Raw genomic sequence first — 19,210 nt, 5'->3', positions numbered from 1 at the left:
TCCTGTGCTTAAGCAGACATTTCTCATGCCAATTTGAAACAACTTCCTTTAATAATGTGGTTTATTATTTTATGTAATACAGGTCTTGTACCAGAGGAGACAGAGGAAAGCAATGATGGAGAAGCCAGCAATGAAGACAGCAAATTACAGGACCTGCCACCATGCTGGGGCTTGGACATTGTGTGTGGAAAAGGGACAGACTTCAACTATGGGCCTTGGGCTGATAGGCAGAGGTATGACCGTGATCTACAGCTTCCATCTTCATGTCCAGAATTACTGAGAAAGCTTTCTTCAAGTTTCCTTTGTGTGGTTGCTCAGACTTCTCATTTGTGTGTTTTAGGGTAGACCAAGTCTGAAAGAAGAGTCCTGCCACAATGGTTTAAGATTTAGTAAATTTGCTGGTGTTTAGCTTGCTGGCCTTCCAAAGTTAGGATTACTCTCATCATTAAGTTAATACATTATGTTTCCTTTTTGTAAGCAAAGTATTTTTACTGTTTATCAAGTGTCATATAACCGAAGGCTGAACTTGTTAAGTGGTGATCTTTAGGTTTATCAAGCTCCTGTTAGCTAATATGGGAATAAACTGCATATTAATGAGGAGATTTTAGGGAAGCAGAAATCTGGCTATGAAAATAATGAGGGAGGAATAATTTATTACTTCTTAGCATAATCAGCTGCTTGCTGTTATCTCCAAAGTATTTATTATCTAGTTATTTTAATACAAAATTCTAGGCTAGAGTTCTGCTGTTCTTCACTTGGCCCTGGATGTTTTGCACATGAGCATTTCTAGTGAGGACAATAGGATTGTTTAGGGAGTAAAGGACTATTAAGCAAAAGTGACATAATCAGTGCTTTCCATTTTTTCCCCTGTTAATTACAGGCTTTTACTTGGCCTTGACTAATTCTCCTGTGAAACTGTTATGATTTACTGTCTCTCAGGAGTGTGAGGATGGCAGCCCAAAGAGTAGTCATTAGATATGATAGTGCATTTAAGAGAAAATGTCTCTTTTTAGATCCCTTTGCTAGAAATACGAGGTCAGTGAATCACTAATGAGACTCTTAATACTCCAAAGCAAGCTTGCCCTATAATGGAATGCTTTTTATAATCTTAACTGGCTCAGTAGAAAGCAGATGAGTGCACAGAGTTCCTAGATACATACCAGGAACAATTGTGCATCTTGCTATGGGTAGATCACAGAAGTTTGGAAACTTTTAAGCTGCTACAGCAGCCAGGTGCTGGGTACAGGAATTCCACCTCCTTGAGACCTCTGTAAGTTCTATCTGTGCTTCATCACTCTGCCTTTCTTGTCATGTATTTCATGGCATGTTCAGCTATAAATCTGTAGAAATGTGTTTTCCATTCTGAGGTCCTAAAGTTTTGTGTTTTCTTTATTTCTGTGCTTGCATCAATTATTTATGCACAAACTGAAGAATAATTAGATGATGTCCTATTGTAGCAGATTTTGTAAACCAAGGATTAGAAATTAGAAGAAAAAGATGGTTTGTTTGCCTTCTGAATTAAAATTCATGGTTTTTGTCCAAAAGGTAATTTCTTGTCATTGACACTTTTGGAGATTTCAATAATGAGTTGGAAGGCTCCCACGATGAAGATTTTCAACAAACATTCTTCCTTATCCCATCCACTGTCTAAAGACTCATCTAAGAGGAAGATAGTTAAATGAACCATGTAGATACACAAATAAACAATATATTTCTCTGTCAACAAAAAACAACTCTTTTTTTCCTTCTTCCCCACTAGGGATTGCTTGTGGAAGTTTTTCTTCCCACCAGACTACCAAGTTATGAAAGTTTCAGAAATTGCTCAGCCAGGGAAACCAAGACAGATCCTTGCATTTGAACTGCGGATGAATATCATTGCAGATGCCACCATTGATTTGCTTTTTACCAAGAACAGGGTAAATAATGAAACCTTATCAAGAAATTAACTTTGTCTTCTGTGGTTGCACTGTGCATTTTGGTTGTGTACAGTTTTACTTGTCTCAGGTGTTTATTACAGAGCTATGGTTTTAAAATCTGGGTGATTTTTGTCAGAGTTTTTTATAATTATGAACAAACCCTTCAAAGAGAAGTGTGTTCTGAGAGGCATTACTTTCTTTTAAGCTTTAAAGGTACATCTTAAGCCATGCTAGCTCCTACAGTCTTGAGGTTTCACAATCTGGACATGTCCTGTGCAATCTAAATTCTGATGAAGCTCACCATGATGATAGATGACAAAACAATTCCTTCTGATATTGAATGAAGAGATGACACTGGGGGGAACCAAACTTGCATGTGGAGGAATTTGGATTTTTCTTCTTGTTGCTACTCTTCTAAATGGGATACAGCATCACTTCGTTGTACACCTGTTTTGTTCTTTCCTGGGGGACTGAAAGGGTTAGAATTGTAGTGTTAGAAATGTATATTAGTCTGCCCTCCCAGGCCTTGGATCAGAGTATTTTATGCTGTTTTTCTAACTGGACTTCAGTCAGCATTTGTTAAGCCTAAAAACGGTGTTATTTTGTATTAATGCATATTGCTAGTTCATTAGTGATTTTTCTGAAGGCAAGAAAGACTTGAATCATCAGGTGCTTTAGTCCAGGTGTGGGTAGTGACAGCCAGAGGCATAAATAAACCTAGAAATCATGTTTGGACTGTTCTGCTTTTTTGCAATGCAGGAAACGAATGCTGTACATGTCAATGTTGGTGCAGGATCCTATTTGGAAATAAACATTCCCATGACAGTGGGTGAAAATGGTGAGTTAAGGCTAGACTTTTTTTTTTTTTCCCCCTGTTTTTCCTGAATAGTTATCTTAATTCCTGTGTGTGTGAATGTCTCTTAGTGTTTTTCTTTTGTCATCTTGAGATGTATATTCCTAAGGAAAGGAACAAAAATACTTCCTTGTACAGTTCACTGCAAGATATTAGTGCAAATATTGATCAGGATACTTCTTGATAGTGGACTGCTGAAATTACTGATAAAAATGGTTTAACTATTGGTGTAAGTCTTGTGTCTGAATGATAATTTGCTAACTTTTGTTTGCCAGGCTACTCACCTACAATTAAAGGGCAGCTCCTCCATGTGGATGCCACCAGCAGCATGCAGTACAGGACTCTCTTGGAAGCAGAAATGCTGGCTGTAAGTGTGCATTAATGAGCACAAAGCTTCAGATTCTATAGGATTTTTAGTAAAGAACATATTTATTGTTCTGTAGAGCAGTCTTTAGTTGCTTAATGCAGGAAAATGCCTTTTTAATGTGTTTTGCAAGACCTTAATATCTAAGGAATTTCTATATACTGACATAACTGTGCACCCGTGCAACCTTTAGTGATTTAAAAAGCACTAACTTGGTGTATAAATTATATATTTACTAATGTTACCTCATTTACTATGTAGCCACGTGTTCATACACCTTTGCCTTAATAAATGATTGCACTCACTAGCTCTGCTAAAGGGTGTGTGTGCACAAATACTTAAAAGCACTCAAGTGTGCTTGAACGACTTGAGGCAGATTTAATACTGCATTATTCTTTTGTTTACCTAATATTTCACTTCTGCAGTACTGTGATTGTGTGGATTACCCTTCTTCCTGGTTTTTAAATGATCTTATTCAAGTGATGTTCAAATTCAAACATGAAAAACAATGCATCGATGGTTGCAAATATTCTATTCTAGGGCATTTTCTTTTGGTGTATTGTGAAAAGTGATGCTTTTGATGAAAACTTTGCTTTTTAAATTGCTTTGTGCATGTACAGCAGCAGATGTATCTGAATCTCATAGTACACCTTAGCAAATAAATGAATATACTAACACTTGACCTTCAAACACAGAAGGAGAGACAGAGATTAAATTATTAAGGAACTGGAAGGACCTTCTGTTCATCCCAGCAGGAAAACAGTTTTAATTATTCAGCAGGGTACATATGTGAAAACTGCTGAGAGACAGGGTCGGGCATTGTCACCTTTTCAGGTAATCCTGATGCTTTAATTTCTTGTCCACAGTTCCATATTAATGCCAGCTATCCCCGGATATGGAACATGCCACAGACATGGCAGTGTGAGCTGGAGGTTTATAAAGCCACCTATCATTTCATCTTTGCTCAGAAGAGTTTCTTCACAGGTAAGCTCTTTGATAAATATATGACATGTCAAATTAAATATTCTTTGTTTTGGGATTTCTTTTCAAATTTTACTGACTTGTGCAAGGTTCTCTGATTTCGTGTATTTAAGGCAACAAATTGTTCCTGAGGACAGAGTTCCTGATGCCTAGAGAATGTCCAAGCACATGATAATCTTACATTTGAGGAGAAATACAAATGATTTAGTTTACTAATATCTAAATAAATTTGATTTGCAGTTGAGTGATCCTAAATTTATTTCTTACCAGAACTCTTATCACAGCTACTGATTTGCTTAATACTTGTCACCCATAATGTTGATTTCTCTTGATATCTCTTTGCTTGGCTCATTTTCAACTACTTGGGCTTTGGATTGTGTCCCTGTGGCTGACAGATGATGAGGAAAAATAATTTATTCCTCAGAATTCTGGCTGTGAGGAAGAAGGCAATGCAAGCTGGTACAGCACCACCCAACTGTTGCTGGAAGCTCCAGCTGCAGTCATGGAAAGAATACATCCCCATCACTGTGGTGCTGCCTGGGCTAATTAGCCCTGCTGGGAGGAATGTTTAATTAGTGCAGGCATGGTGCCACGCTAATGAAGTTATCCCCTGAGTGAGGCCATTGTGTGGGTAGTGCTGTGGTCAGAGCAAACATCCATTTATCCAACACAAAAATGCCAAGAAATCACTCACCTGATACTAACTCACCTTTTATTGCTTGGTGTGGGTCTAGATTTGATCCAAGACTGGTCCAGTGACAGCGCACCTGATATTTTTTCATTTGTTCCATATATGTGGAACTTCAAAATCATGTTCCATCAGTTTGAAATGATCTGGGCAGCAAATCAACACAACTGGATTGACTGTTCCACCAAACAACAGGAGAATGGTGAGATCACTTTTTTAATTTGGAAGAAGTAGCATATACAACTAAAGCATCAACAAAATACTGTGTATATAAATGTATACAGAAAGTCCTAGAATTACATCCAAAACCTGGTGGGTAAAGAAAAGCACCAAGATATTACAGTTATTTTTATTGTTTGCCTGCAATTTCCTTGTGCTAAGTACAGTGTCTTTCTAGGTAGTAAATACTTTCAGAATAATTGATTACAGTGATTTATTACTCCAAGTACAGTGTAGTTAAATAGCAATATTCTGTGTTATGAGTTCTTTAATATCTTTGAATAATTTCTACCTGTATTTTTGGTATTTCGTCTAAGAACAAAATAGGGAGTAATTTTGATAAATTTTTGTTTGTTTTTCCTTTTCCCTCCCAGTTTATCTAGCAGCTTGTGGAGAAACCCTGAACATTGTTTTTTCTCTGCCTTTCACTGACTTTGTTCCAACCATATGCAATACTAGATTCTCCTTAAGGGTAAGATCTTCTGTCTTGTATATGTGAGAACTCTTCCCTTACCTTCTTGAATCAGGAAATTTTGAATTAACTCTTTCCTGAAAGGAAAATAGTCTTTTACACTTCCAGTTCATAGAATTTTTCTTTAAGCAACCCAGAGGTAAATGGTTTCAGTTTGCTTGTGTGAGGCATTTAATCATAGGCTGTTTTAATTTATATATACATATATACACAAAAATGAAAATATTTCTGAAAAATACAAATATGCATATGCTTCACACAGACATATAGATACACATTTAGTATGTATATTTATTATATATACTGCAGTTGTGTGTGTGTATGTGTTTTATCACTTGGAATTCTGTTCCTCTTTATTTATGAAATGGCAAAATCTAATGTGTGTTCAAAGATAGAACTGGCTACCCTGAAATCATTCTGGAAAGCCATCTTCCAGATTTTTCAAAGGTTCTGTAGCATAAATAATGGTCACAAAGTGGTTTTAACACATACACATGGTTCTTTGAATTACTGTGCTTTTTGTCAGCCTTAAAATAGAACCTGTCTACTGCTGCTAAAAATAAACTAGTTGATGCTAATGTTGCTCATTTGGCATAATTTGATAGCAAAGAAATCAATGTTTTATAGGTTTCTTTCTTTTTAAAGTGTGATTTAGTTGAGATGTGGAGTCAGCTTGGTTTAGTTATTTAATTTCTGCAGTATGCTTTGAACAACAGAAGAACAAGGATCACTAAAAGCTGTCCTGTGTTTTATAGATTGCTCTGATTATGTGCAAGTTATTGGACTTGTAAGCATTCAGAACTGTAGAGCTCTTGGGATTTTACTTAAAACTTGGTGGGAAACAGATTTCTTGTCTATTTTTGCCTTCAAAAGGAAGATGATGGCACGTACCAACATGAAAATAGCATGAGCATTATGCATAAAGTGAATGTAAATTAACTTTCCTGTTGCTGATGTTTGATTTTTAGGGAGAAGATGTTGATCTTCATTTGTATCTGCCTGACTGCCATCCTAGTAAATATTCCCTTTTTATGCTGGTAAAAGATTGTCAGCCCAGTAAAATAAGTCCTGAGTCTTGTATTTCTGCAGAATGTCAAAGTGGGCAGAAAACGGGCAAGCCCAAATGGAGGAACATTACTCAAGAAGAGTGAGTTTTATTGAGATATTTATATATATATTTCTATCTTTATGTTGACTCTACTAATTTATTTATGATTCATGAACTTTTGAGGTTGCTTTAAAGATATTTCAAGGAAATATTGTGCTTGAAATAAAAGGGTGCTGTTTCTTTTTGAAAGGGCTGGATGGGTTGAATGCTGGACAGTCCCAAGTGTTGTGTTCACAATTGACTACTCCTGGCACCCCATCTATCCTCAGAAGGCAGATGAGCAGTTAAAGCAATCCTGTAAGTGTCACTACCTTTTCCTTGTTAGCATGGCTCATTTGGGAAGCTCTTGGGACTTTGGATCACGCTGCTTCCATCTGCAGAGATGAACTTGGAACTGAATTGCTGTTTTATGTCTCAAGGGGATGTGTTGATCATTAGAATGCACTGGGATTGATTTAAAATCTGACAACATTCCATGCTGCTACATTTCAGGATGTGTCCCAGTTCCTTGTGTAAAAAAGAGAATACTGTCTGCAGTTTACTTCTTGTCCTTAACAAAGTGGATCTCTTAAATGGGTTGTTGAACAAGAGAAAATATCACTTGGTATATTAAATAGGAAGAGCAATATTTTTGGCCATATCATGTTCACTGTTCACTGTTAAAGTGAACCATCAGAAATTAGTGTTGGACTGGTCAGTCAAATTCTAATATCTAAGAATTTATTTTAACTTAACTGTCTAGATATTTCTAGATAACAAATATCCTATAAGCATGTGCTTGCAAAAAAAAAAGGTTATAAACACATAGATTAAAGTAAGTTAATTTAAATGCAGAGAGAGATATGCAGGAAGTTATGGGGTTACATAAAACTCTTTCAGGTTGAGATTCTAGAAGCAAAACTGGTGGAGGAGAGATGTTAGAAGAATAATGAGGGCTAATTTGAAAGGGCCACAATCAGCAGGTGTTAAAAGACATGCTGGATGGCATTTTTGGGGTTTGAGTTCCAACAATTAACATCTAAAAAAGAACTCTGATTTGCGAGGACGAAGCAGAAAAGGTGAGATTGATTTTGCACATGCTCATTAAGTGCTCTTGTGAGACTGTCAGCTTGTGTCAAATATGCATTCTTCACATTCTGAGAACATTTCCTGGTAATTGTAGCAATTGAAATCTGCATTTGCAAGTTTGTGCATACACAGGTAATTCATCTTCAGCTTCCTCCAGTGGTGAATTCAGCAGTCCACCTCACTCCCACTCCATGGTGCTGATGGAATCTGTTAGCTGCAGTAGCAACATCTGTATTTTATTTTGAGTCTGTCCATAAAACTCTGAGAAATAAGTTGCATTACAAAAGATGTAGTTTCCATAAAAAGTGCTCATCTCACTGCAGCATTTGGCTGATGTATAACTCATCAGATGGTGCAAGCATTGAGCAAGAACTGTAGACAATAATGGGGAGTTCAAGCCTTGGAGGTTTCTGGCTGCAGGTGTCTCTAGTTCTGTATGTGCCAGTTCTTCCCATTAAACTGGCACCTGAAATCTTCCTCCAGCTGGAGCATCAATTTTTGATGGTTTTCTCATGGAGTTCTCTACTCCCCAGCAATCAATTCACATCCTCAAAACACTTCCAGTTGCTCCCTACATTCTCATTGCCTCTCCTCACTTCAGACAGACAGTTTTTGGGCTCTATTCTCCCTAAATCCAGCTAGGAAGAACAGATAGGAATTAAGATTTGAATTTGTAAACTTTCTTGTGGCTAGAGTAATTGAGTGGTTGGAGACAAAATTTTGACCTACAGAGCTACTAATTCAGAAAAGTTTTTTGGTACAACTTTGCACTTTGCATGTTTATTCTCTCTTGTTTATCCTGTAGTAGCTGTGTGGTTGTGGGAAATCTGCTCTGCTGAAATGAAAGCATGTCTCTGTTTAACTTCAAAAGCAAGATAAATACACTGAATACTGTTTTTCAGAACTTGTGGGATTTTTTTTCTCTTGAATAATTAACATTGACTAAAATAGTTGATATTTTCTTCTCTTCCCATAGTTACTAGATATGAAAAATCAGTTCTGTAGCATAGACACACTAATGTAATTATACAAGTTTGGTGCCAAAAGCTGTATATTTTATACACATTCCTGTTTACTAAACTTTGTCCAACAGAAGCCTAAATTGTAATCAAAATCTCTTTTCTCCTTTTAATTTACTCCCAAGTGTCAGAAATGGAAGAAACCATGTTATCTGTGCTGAGGCCATCCCAGAAAACCACGGACAGTGTGATTTCATCTCCCACAACTTCCACCCGCCTTCCCCTCGACCCCTCGGAGCTGCCCCCGGATAAGCTCCACGTGGAGCTGGAACTCTCCCCAGATTCCCAGATAACCCTGTATGGACCCTTGCTCAAAGCCTTTCTCTCCATAAAGGTAGGCACAGGAGAATGACTCATAAAATTTACAGGTGGCCCCATAAATTTTCCCTTGTAGGAAAGGGAAAGAATTAGTTTTGAAATGGAAAATTCGAATTCTGAAGATGAAGACCTTTGGTAAGCACTAGTTGTAGTTTAGAATTATTTTGGTGATCTGGTAAAGCTGGGTAGAATTTTGTCACAGGCTTGTGAGAAGACTTCTTACATATACACACATATATATGCACCAATATCAGTGTAATTTTTCTTTCAAAAAATACTGCCTGTTCTGGACATGTGCAGAATATTTCTTCTTTCAGTTTTCCACTAGTAAATTAAAAAAATATTCCATGATTATAACTAGAGCTTATCTAAACTCCAATTTTTATGCTAAGTTATACCAGAACCCATGCTTTTGGTGCATTTAAGTTCTGCAGTGTGTTGTTTTTCTTACTTAGATTCCATGACATTTCTGGAGTTAGGATCATAGAGATGACTGGGGAAGGACATGAGAACAAGATTAATTTAAAAAGCTTCTTCAATAAATATTGCAGAGGGATTATGCATCCTTTTCTTGACATTATTCTATTATGCTTTAGAATGTGTGTTTATTTTCTTTGCTGTCTTCTCTTCTATGACTGAATTTTTTTATTTAGGGTGTCTAAGTTTAATTCCTTCCCATCTCCCTCACCCTCCCTTGTGGTGGCAAAAGCCAAGGCAGTTGAATGTGTCAATTCTGTTTGACTAAGAGCAAAATGAATGGAGTTGGGTTGATTTTTGTGGTTGGTTTTTTTTTTGTGTGTGTGTGTGGTTTTGGGTGGTTTTTTTTTGGTGGGTTTTTGCTTTTTTGTTTTTTCCTGAACATCTCTTTCAACTTGTGCAGATCTCTAGGCTAAGGTAATGCTTCTGGAGGCTGGCATTTTGGAGTAGAGGTTGAGGAATTTTCTGAGACAGGTGATCAATATCAGGACTCACTGAAAGTCATTCTCATGAATTTCTATAAGGTATAGCATGTAAGCAAGCAATAGCAGAAAATGCTGTTTTGTAGACTATAAGGCTTGCAAATATCCTCATTATTTTTTTCATGTTGTCAATAAAATAAATAGGATTAAAATTAGGCCAGTACTACATCTTGAAGACTTGGCTTCTGGTACAGACCAAATGAAGCCATGCTTGAATTGTTTATTGAACCCTCTTTTTGGAGCCCATAAATCTGTGAGAGAGTTGTGGCTTTTCAAGCAAAGCAGCAGCTTTTCAGTGCTTTTTGCCTCTGGAGGTAAATGCCAACAGTGCTACATTAGATCCCTGATTCTATAGTGATTTCATTTTTAGGTGCAGATTTCTCACATGAAATTTAGCTTTTCTATTCTAATTCTCAAGAGAGATTTTAGGTTAATAGGTTGTTTATGGAAATGTGCATTTATTGCTCTTTTTTAGCATTTTTGTGATTCTGTTTACAACTTTTTGTCCAGCTGTGCTGGGGCCATCTCTTGAAAGATTTCTAGGAGGGTTTTTTTGGTTTTTTTTAATATTTGTTTTCCTGACTTGTGGTTCTTTTTCATTTGTTTTCATTGATCTTTTTTTTAAATTCATGGTGTAGAGAGATCCCTGGTCACACATTGTCCATGCAGCTTAGTTAAGCCTTCTAATCTTGGGAGGTAGTTTTTTTGGTGTAGCACACCCTGCTAAGGGTTTCCTGTCTGGAAATGAATGATTTATAGGTCCTGGCATTCACAGCAGGAGTTGTCAGGAGTGAGTTACTGGAGCTCCTACCACCCTCTGCTGGGTCTGCCTTATTAAAAATCACTGTAAGAAAATTCTTCTTGAGAGTTTAGCTTCCCTTTTAAGGGAGAAGATGTAATAAATTGTGAGAAACTGATGGATTTTCTGTTTCCCAGTAGAATTTGGCAGTGTTACTTTGGGCTTAGATAACTGAAGAGGATTTGCTTAGGCACAATGGCATTTTAGACCCAGGCAAGAAATGTTTATGACATAATATTGTAGAAGCATGCTGAAGATTTTTAAGCTTGCTGAAAAAAAGTTCAGAAAGTTGGATGAGGGTGACTTCCTGCAGGATGTGTTTTGTGTTCTTACTCTGTTATGTATCTTGAAAAGCACAAAACCTGTTTAAAAATGTCCATAATAGTATTTCAGAACAGTTACTTGTGTTGCATGTGTCTCAAATACAGTACTGTGAGACCTACTGAGCTGCCTTCATTTTCTGCAAAGCACAATGCCTAAATTTGCACATTTAAGCTATCCAGTTTTCATAAAATAAAACTGTCTATGTTACTTTTATAGCTATACCACTTATTTTAGGGAAGATTAAAACCAGAAGATTTGATTTGTATTTCAGTTCATTGCCTGCATGTTTTTCATTTGCTTTCTGTATGATCATAGCAATTATTTTTCCTAGGAAAATTATTTTGGAGAAGATGACATGTACACTGATTTTGAAGAGGTTATTTCAAGCCCTGTTTTGTCCCTGTCAACCTCCTCAAGCTCAGGCTGGACAGCTGTAGGAGTGGAAAATGACAAAAAAGAAAATGATATTTCAGTCAAGCCCGTTCACCCTCTTACTTTACGCCCCTGGGATATCACTGTGCTTGTTAATTTGTACAAAGTGCATGGGAGATTGCCAGTGGTAAGTGCTTTATAATCATAAAAGAATTTGCTCCATGTAATTTTTTTTTTTTTTTTTTTTTTTAGTTTCTTAGTCTGGTCCACATTTAACTGCCTGGAACATTTAGTTGCTGTGGTGCTTACCAAAATGTGTAGATATTCTCTGCTGAAACTGTGGCTATATAAACAACTTTGAGACAAGATTTATTTTGCTTATTTGGGAGGCAGAACTGGATAATTTTTTAGTATGTTTGTTATTCCCAGAACTTGATTTGTGTGATATTTTTGATTGACCATTATGATTTCTCTGCTGATCAGCAAGTTTGTCTTATAATGGTGCAGTCTGCTCTGTGCTCCTGAGTTCTGAGAGAACCCCAGGAAAAAAAATCCAGATAAAACATTGGGTTCACCCAAATCTTTTTGAATTGCTGTTTATGCAGTTGTCAAAAGGTTTTTGAAGTCACACAGACTTATTTTTGAGTATCTCCTAAGAGGAAAATCAGCATACTTCCTGCTCACAGGTTTGCATCTAACAGTAAAGTTTCAACCATGTTGTGTGCTTTCAGGTTCTGAAACAGATGTGTTTATTTTTTATTTCAGCATTGCAGTCCAGATGGTCCAGAGTGCCCTACAGCTTTCTTGGAGAGGCTGTGTTTTGAGATGAAGAAAGGATTTAGAGAAACAATGCTTCAGCTTGTACTGTCTCCAGTGAATCTGTTTCTTAATGACAATTATCAGGTAGTCAGGCAGTGTTTGTGTGGCTGTGTTGTGCAAGTTATGTTGATTTTAAAATTGAATTCTTTTTTGGTAGGAATTTTCCTGTTGTGCAAAGGTTTCATTAAAGCTTGCCAATCATAAGAAAAACCTGATGTGTATTTTCTAAAATCTACTTTTTTCATCCAGATATTTTTGTCATTTTGTCAGTAAAATAAATGGGATTCAATCAGGCCAGTGTTGCATCTTTTCCAAGAATTGCCTCCCCTTTTCTTGTCCTTTGCAGCGCCCTGCAGTGGACGAGGTGCTCCGGGAGGGTCACATCAGCCTGTCGGGCCTGCAGCTCCGTGCCCACGCCATGTTCTCTGCAGAAGGGCTGCCCCTGGGAAGTGACACTTTGGAATATGCCTGGCTGATAGATGTGCAGGCTGGAAGCCTCACAGCCAAAGTGACAGCACCACAGGTACCATCTGGGAACCATGCTGAAGTATTGAAGTGTTACCCTTCTTCTTCCTTCTGAAACTGGCGTAGCGTGGCTTTCTGGAAAGCGACTTAAGTCACCTTTATAGTTTTAAAATCTAATTATTTCTGTAAAGGGACAGGAGATGCCAAATGAGCTATTGTCACAGTCATATTTTAAAGTAAGAGGCAAATGAGATGATTTGTGGGAGTAGCTCAGGAGTAGCTGCTCACTGTATAAATTCTGCTCCTTGGTCCCACTGGAACAGAGTTTGCTTTCCCAGTATTGCACTTTGTTAGGTCAGTCTTAGCACTAACCCCTTTTAATTTTGCCATTTATGTTACATTTGTCTTTCCACTTAGGTGAATGGCTCCAAGTATTAAACAGGCAGATCTTTTTGATTTATTTCTGCTGTGGTCTGCCAGATCTTTAAAGAAGGCTTTCTTTGCCAGTGTATTCTGAGGCACAAGAAAAGTACATACATTCTATGTAGTAGTTACTATTTGCTTTAATTATTTTTAATTTTTTAAGACACTTCAACATCATCTTGTTCCTCTAAAAACTGGTATTCTAGGATTAAGCACGTATTTCTTTGAGAGACTTCTGCAGCAAATAAAATAAGGCATACAAGCAAGTTTAGTAAATCTAAAGAATAGACCTTTTCTTCCTACATGTTTGTGGTGGTACTTCCCAAAATGCTGCCTATGATTTAGGATTTGTTCCACTTCTCTATAGTTCAAATTAAACTTAGTGGATTCAAAGTACTCCAAGGTTCAAGAACATTTCTTAAGGCTTAATGCAACCAAGGATTTTCTTCCCTTTTAAAGCCATTCTCAATTGTGTGCATCATACACGATTTTGGTTTTTTTAGTTGTCAGCACTTGAACTTGCTGTTTCAGGTTCACTGGCTTTTTTCCTTCCACAGTGTGATGCATTGCAAGAATTTGTGAAGGGACTACGCTGAACAGAGAAGCAGAGATTTTGTGCAGGACAGTCATAGCTAGATTAAATTCCATGCAAATTACTGCTGATTTTAAGTGCCCTTTCCTTTGGCAAGCCAAAGAAAACCCATTTTCCTCTCATAACAGAGGCAGACAGTCATGAATCATTTCCTTTATGAGCGAGCTAACTATATAAAAGACTTAAATCAACAATAGGCTAATTACCAGGTCTAGCAAGAATCAGCAGTGTTTTGTTGAGCCAGTTTCCTCCTGTGCTATCTAAATGTAACTTTGTTGCTTTTATAGAAGCAAATCTGACATTTAAATTATGAATGGTAATGAAGTACCATGAGTTATTCTTTGTGGTAAAGGTGGGGGAGCTCTCTCTTTACAATGAAGTTCTCAGCTGACTGTAAGAGCAAAAGCTGCTTCCTTTTATTAAGAAATTATTTAGAAAATTGTTTAATGTCACCATGCTTTTCCATGAAAAAGTGCAGACTTGGATGTTGTGATGCAGGAAGGTGCTGCGGCCAGGAGGGTGTGCTGAGGTGTCCTGCTCACATCCCAGCCCTTGGGATTGTTCTCTGTGGACCAGCACAAGTCCATCTTGTGAGGGTGCTGATGGACAGTGTGCTGTTGTTTGCTTGCAGCTTGCCTGTCTTCTGGAGTGGGGGCAGACCTTTGTGTTCCACGTGGTGTGCCGGGAGTTTGAGCTGGAGAGGCCCAAATCCGTCGTCCTGTGCCAGCACGGCATCGATCGCCGCTTTTGTGACCCAAAGGTATTTTCCATCCATCCCTGCTGCTCACTGGGCATGCACAGGTTCTCTGCAACACCTCCCAAATCCACCCTTAACCTTACCAGAACATGAATAAAAGGATCAGCACAAATTAAACTCCTAATAGATGTTTATATATATATATATATTTTTCCTTTATTGTTGCTTTTCCCTTTTCCTTCAGACCAACTCTGTGCCTGGGCCATGCCCAACATCAGATGACTTAAAATACACGATGACACGCTTAGCCATGGATGGAGCAGATCTGTATGTAGTAGAACATGGCTGTGCAACCAATATCAAGGTAAATTATTTCTCTTAACAGCAATTAAAATACTTTGTAAGTAGAGATATTTGTATTTTTTGAGAGGCTATCTGCCTGAATTGCTGGCTTGCTTGCATGCAATGGATTAAGCAGAAATTCTAAAACTTTTAAGTGATAAAAGTTCATCATGGACTGGGCCAGGAATAGGTGAATTTGGCTTCTACTTAATAATTCCATTAATTATGTTGGCAAATGGTAAGGAGGAGTATGTGTCTCCCCCAAAAAAGTGGAAGCTGCAGGGTTGGTGAAAAATAATTTACAACACTCTGGTCAATATAAATCTCAGTGTTTGTACCTGAGAGTTGATAAGAACTTGTGCTGTGAATTAATAATTCAGCAAATGGAAATGATGGATATGGATCATGTACAAGTCAGTGGTGGATAGCTCATGATCCTTTAGTGTGAATTGAGATGTATCTTTGGTAAAGAAGTGTTTGTGCCATTGCCTGAGTGAATCCTCTGTTCAGAAAGGGCTATGCAGAGAAGAGCTGATATCCCTCCATTATCCTACTGCACAGGAAAAAAAGGAATAATTTATTCAGCATAGCAAAACATAAGTTTAGATACAGATTGAGTTATGGTAGCAACAGAAAAGAAGCTAACTGCCATGCTGACATAACTGAGTAGTAATTGTGCTGTTAGTTAATAAATGCATTTTTAAATGGTAGACTTAAAATTAAAAGTTTTGGGTACAGCTTCATATGATGAGCAAGAACCTAACTAAAGGGCACTGGTAATTATTTTAAACATTTTTTTAATGCCGTGGTATGTCATCATTTGAATGGCTTGCTGCCCTGTGGCAGTAAAAAAATACGTTTGAGCCTCCAAATTCTTTTGAATCCAATATTAAAAAGCACCATCATAAATATTAACAGTGTCTGCAGGCATAAATATGAATGGCAGTATTTTCAAAGGCAGCTTAATAACCTGAACCACTCTAGAAAATTATATCCTGAATGTGTTTCATTCAAATTTTTATATTAAAAAAAAAAAGGTTTCCAGTGGTCCTTTATAATCTGTGACAGAGATGAGAAACAAAAATTTAATATTAACCCTGTGGGTAGCTGTTCCGTGGCTGGGTTGTCTTTCAGCTTTTTTTGGTTTAGAGTTGGAAAACTCTATCTGCAATTTCAGGTGCTTCATGGTGACATTTGGGAGAGGACTCAAGGTGTGCAGGAAACTTGATCTGATGTCTTCAGATTATATGAAGTTTGAAGACTAAACAACTGTGAAAGCTTCAAATTTTTGGGGTTTTAGATGACAGCAAAGAAGTTACTGATATAAGTTTTTTGAAGTTTCATGGCATCTATTGTCAGTTGTTTTCTGTTCTGATCTGTTTACAAAAGGATGCTTCTGAATCCGTGTTTTTTTCAGATGGGTGCCATACGCATTGCAAACTGCAACCTCCACAACCAGTCTGTCGGGGAGGGCATCAGCGCCGCCATCCAGGACCTGCAGCTCAGGCAGTACGTCGAGCAGGTGAACAACTGCAGAACTGGCCTGCAGCCAATACTCAGGAGGGCATACTGGCTGGAAGCTGGCTCTGTCAACCTGGGCCTCATCACTGCTGACATTGCTTTGGCTGCAGATCATCCTGCCAAACACGAGGTGCAGAGGCATTTCTTGGAAACGCACGATAACCGAACCAAGAGGTGAGCGATGCGCTCGAGGGGGATGTTTGTTCATCTTGCTTTCACTGAGCTTCAGCATGGTCACGTTTTTGGGTTGTTTTCTGCTCTTCTTCTTTTTGTAGGTTGTGGTTTTTGTGGCCTGATGATAATTTGAGAAATAAGAGAAGCAAGAACAAGTGTGGCTGTCTCGGTGGTTGTCGATTCTTCGGTGGCACTTTAACGGGACTGGATTTTTTCAAACTTGAGGAACTGACACCTTCAAGCAGCTCTGCTTTCTCAAGCACCAGTGCAGAATCTGATATGTTTTATGGGCAGTCTTTACTGCAGCCAGGAGAATGGATAATCACTAAGGAGATTCCTAAAATTTTAGATGGTGAGAATGCATTGTACTGTATTTTTACTCTATTTTGCCCAAAAATATAATTTCTTAACGTTTTGCTATTTGTAGTCCTTATGATTCTGATTAATAAGTACAACTGCTTGTGCTCTTGGCCTGACCCCTTCTAAGAGCAGATAGAGCTTGAGCAAGCTTTCACATGCTGGATTTTTATATTAGCATGCACCTCCTTTCTGAGTAAAAAGGAGATTTTTGATTTGTTCTACTTGTTTGTATAGAAATTAGCCAACTGAGACAATCTGATGTTTTGCTGACATGATTTTGTTAATTTTTGTCGGGGCAACATACTAGTATGTGCATGCATTTCAAAACTAGGGCTTTTATTTAATAATGATTTTTATTTCAGTAGGCAGGGAAGACTCCACTGCATTTGTGTTATCACATATTCAGTTTTTCTTTTCCTTCCCTGATCCTAGGTAAAGCAAATGGTGTCAAAAGAAAAGATTGGGACTGCAGATCTGTGGGGATAGAAATGGAAAGGAAAGCACAGCACCTGAGCCTCCAAGTGCCGCTGCGCTCCCACAGCTCCTCCTCCTCTTCGGAGGAAACGAGCAGCTCCAGTGCTGCCCTGCCCTTGCTTGCAGGGGAGAAGGACAGCCCCTCATCCACTGCTGAGGATCACCTGGGACAGAAGGAGTTCCTGCCCAGTGCAAAGAGGGAAGATGCTCATGGAAGGTTAGTACTTTTGTCTAGGTAGGCATATAATTCAACTCTTGAACGCTCCAAGATGTAAGAAAAGCCTTTGATTTAGCAATTTTTCAAGTGTTCATGGTGCTGCTGAAATGTGTTTGCTAGTTTGAATGCCTATTTGGATCCCTAATAGGGGATGCTTACCTGAGCAAGGTAGAAAATCCAGCATTATCAAAATAATGACTGTGCTAATAGAGTCACAGAACCACTGATGCATTTGACAGCCACTACAGTGCAGGAAGGGAAGCATTAGTAATGAGATAACCAAGTGAAGCCTTGATTTCTGTTCCCAGTGTCACGGTGGAGGGTGCAGAGGGCCGGCCTGCATCCCCTGGCCCCCAGGAGAGGCCCGTGGGCCAGTCCCCCATGAGGTCCCCCCTGAAGAGACAAGCGTCCGTGTGCTCCACGCGGCTGGGCAGCACCAAGAGCCTGACAGCAGCGTTCTATGGGGACAAGCAGCCCGTCCCCGTGGGAGTGCAATTCAGCAGTGATGTGTCCCGCAGCGATGAGAACGTCCTGGACTCCCCAAAACAGAGGAGGAGCTTTGGTTCTTTCCCTTACACACCCTCAGCAGATTCCAACTCCTTCCACCAGTACCGCTCCATGGATTCCAGCATGTCCATGGCGGATAGCGAGGCTTATTTTTCAGCTGCTGAAGAGTTTGAGCCCATAAGCAGTGATGAAGGTCCAGGAACCTATCCAGGAAGGAAGAGGAGAAAAAAGCAAGCTCAGAAAACTGAGTACAGTAGGGGGTCTATTTATCACAGCGTGGAAGGACCCTTAACAAGCACAATCCATAGAGAAATCAGTCAAGATATGAAAACGTTGCCAATTAAGACTCATCCTTCCCAGGCTTCATTTGTTTCAGCTCTGGGAGGAGATGATGAGCAAGTTGACAACATGTATGTCCTGGACTCTGAGAAGCCTGTGGAACGTGAGCAAATCACTTCCCAGCAGCCTGTGATGGCATGTTACCAAAATTACCTGACACAGTTCCAGGTGATCAACTGGTCAGTAAAGCATCCAACTAACAAAAGGACTTCCAAATCCTCATTGCATCGCCCTTTAGACCTTGACACACCAACGAGTGAAGAAAGTTCCTCATCCTTTGAGCAGCTCTCTGTCCCAACTTTTAAGGTATGGAAGATGGAGGAGTAGCCAAAGGAGTAAGAATTCAAAATAACTTAAAATGGCTTAGTACCAGTTGTGTGAATAAGCTACAAGAAACTTGAAATTTCTTTGCTTTTAGTTAAGGAATACCTTGAATTTCTGCCTTCAGATCATGAGGCTGAGTGGCTGGAAGGCTGTGGGAAAATCAAGATGGAGTTAGAATTCTGGGGCTGGGTGTGTTCTGAATTATTGTTGTTGTACATAAAAATGCTGCCTGTTGAATGATATGCAGCTGGAGGACATTTATGTGAGTTTTGTTTAAAATACATTATGCAGAACTGCAATAGCAGAACATTTAATACTGATAAAGTATAATTCAGGCTCTCGGGGCTTTATTTGAAAATAAAATTGCAACTCAGATTTAGGAAATTATTTTTTTGAAGTGACCTGAGCATATATGGTTAAGGAAGGAGCTGAAATGAAATGGATGAAAAATAATGGAAATGACTTGGTAGAAAACAGGTTTTTGAGCTCTGGAATT

General features: G+C 38.5%; 1 protein-coding gene across 9 annotated transcripts in view; it reads left to right on the top strand.

Moving 5' to 3' along the window:
* Positions 1 to 19,210, top strand: part of BLTP1 (bridge-like lipid transfer protein family member 1) — an 84,903-nt gene that overhangs the window by 20,355 nt on the left and 45,338 nt on the right. For all 9 annotated transcript variants that reach the window (XM_088164197.1, XM_088164198.1, XM_088164201.1 and 6 more), the window contains exons 10-28: positions 83 to 233; positions 1,760 to 1,916; positions 2,676 to 2,754; positions 3,045 to 3,136; positions 4,000 to 4,117; positions 4,849 to 5,004; positions 5,396 to 5,493; positions 6,462 to 6,640; positions 6,792 to 6,898; positions 8,814 to 9,022; positions 11,420 to 11,647; positions 12,226 to 12,363; positions 12,626 to 12,802; positions 14,391 to 14,519; positions 14,701 to 14,820; positions 16,216 to 16,493; positions 16,595 to 16,845; positions 17,286 to 17,544; positions 17,853 to 18,696. In XM_088164197.1, coding sequence (XP_088020323.1) covers positions 83 to 233; positions 1,760 to 1,916; positions 2,676 to 2,754; positions 3,045 to 3,136; positions 4,000 to 4,117; positions 4,849 to 5,004; positions 5,396 to 5,493; positions 6,462 to 6,640; positions 6,792 to 6,898; positions 8,814 to 9,022; positions 11,420 to 11,647; positions 12,226 to 12,363; positions 12,626 to 12,802; positions 14,391 to 14,519; positions 14,701 to 14,820; positions 16,216 to 16,493; positions 16,595 to 16,845; positions 17,286 to 17,544; positions 17,853 to 18,696 — 3,770 coding nt within the window. The remainder of the gene's footprint in view (positions 1 to 82; positions 234 to 1,759; positions 1,917 to 2,675; positions 2,755 to 3,044; positions 3,137 to 3,999; positions 4,118 to 4,848; positions 5,005 to 5,395; positions 5,494 to 6,461; positions 6,641 to 6,791; positions 6,899 to 8,813; positions 9,023 to 11,419; positions 11,648 to 12,225; positions 12,364 to 12,625; positions 12,803 to 14,390; positions 14,520 to 14,700; positions 14,821 to 16,215; positions 16,494 to 16,594; positions 16,846 to 17,285; positions 17,545 to 17,852; positions 18,697 to 19,210) is intronic.

The sequence above is a fragment of the Sturnus vulgaris genome, chromosome 4 (assembly GCF_052056855.1).
Source record: "Sturnus vulgaris isolate bStuVul1 chromosome 4, bStuVul1.hap1, whole genome shotgun sequence".
Lineage (NCBI taxonomy): Eukaryota > Metazoa > Chordata > Aves > Passeriformes > Sturnidae > Sturnus > Sturnus vulgaris.
This window is presented reverse-complemented; position numbering and strand designations above follow the sequence as displayed.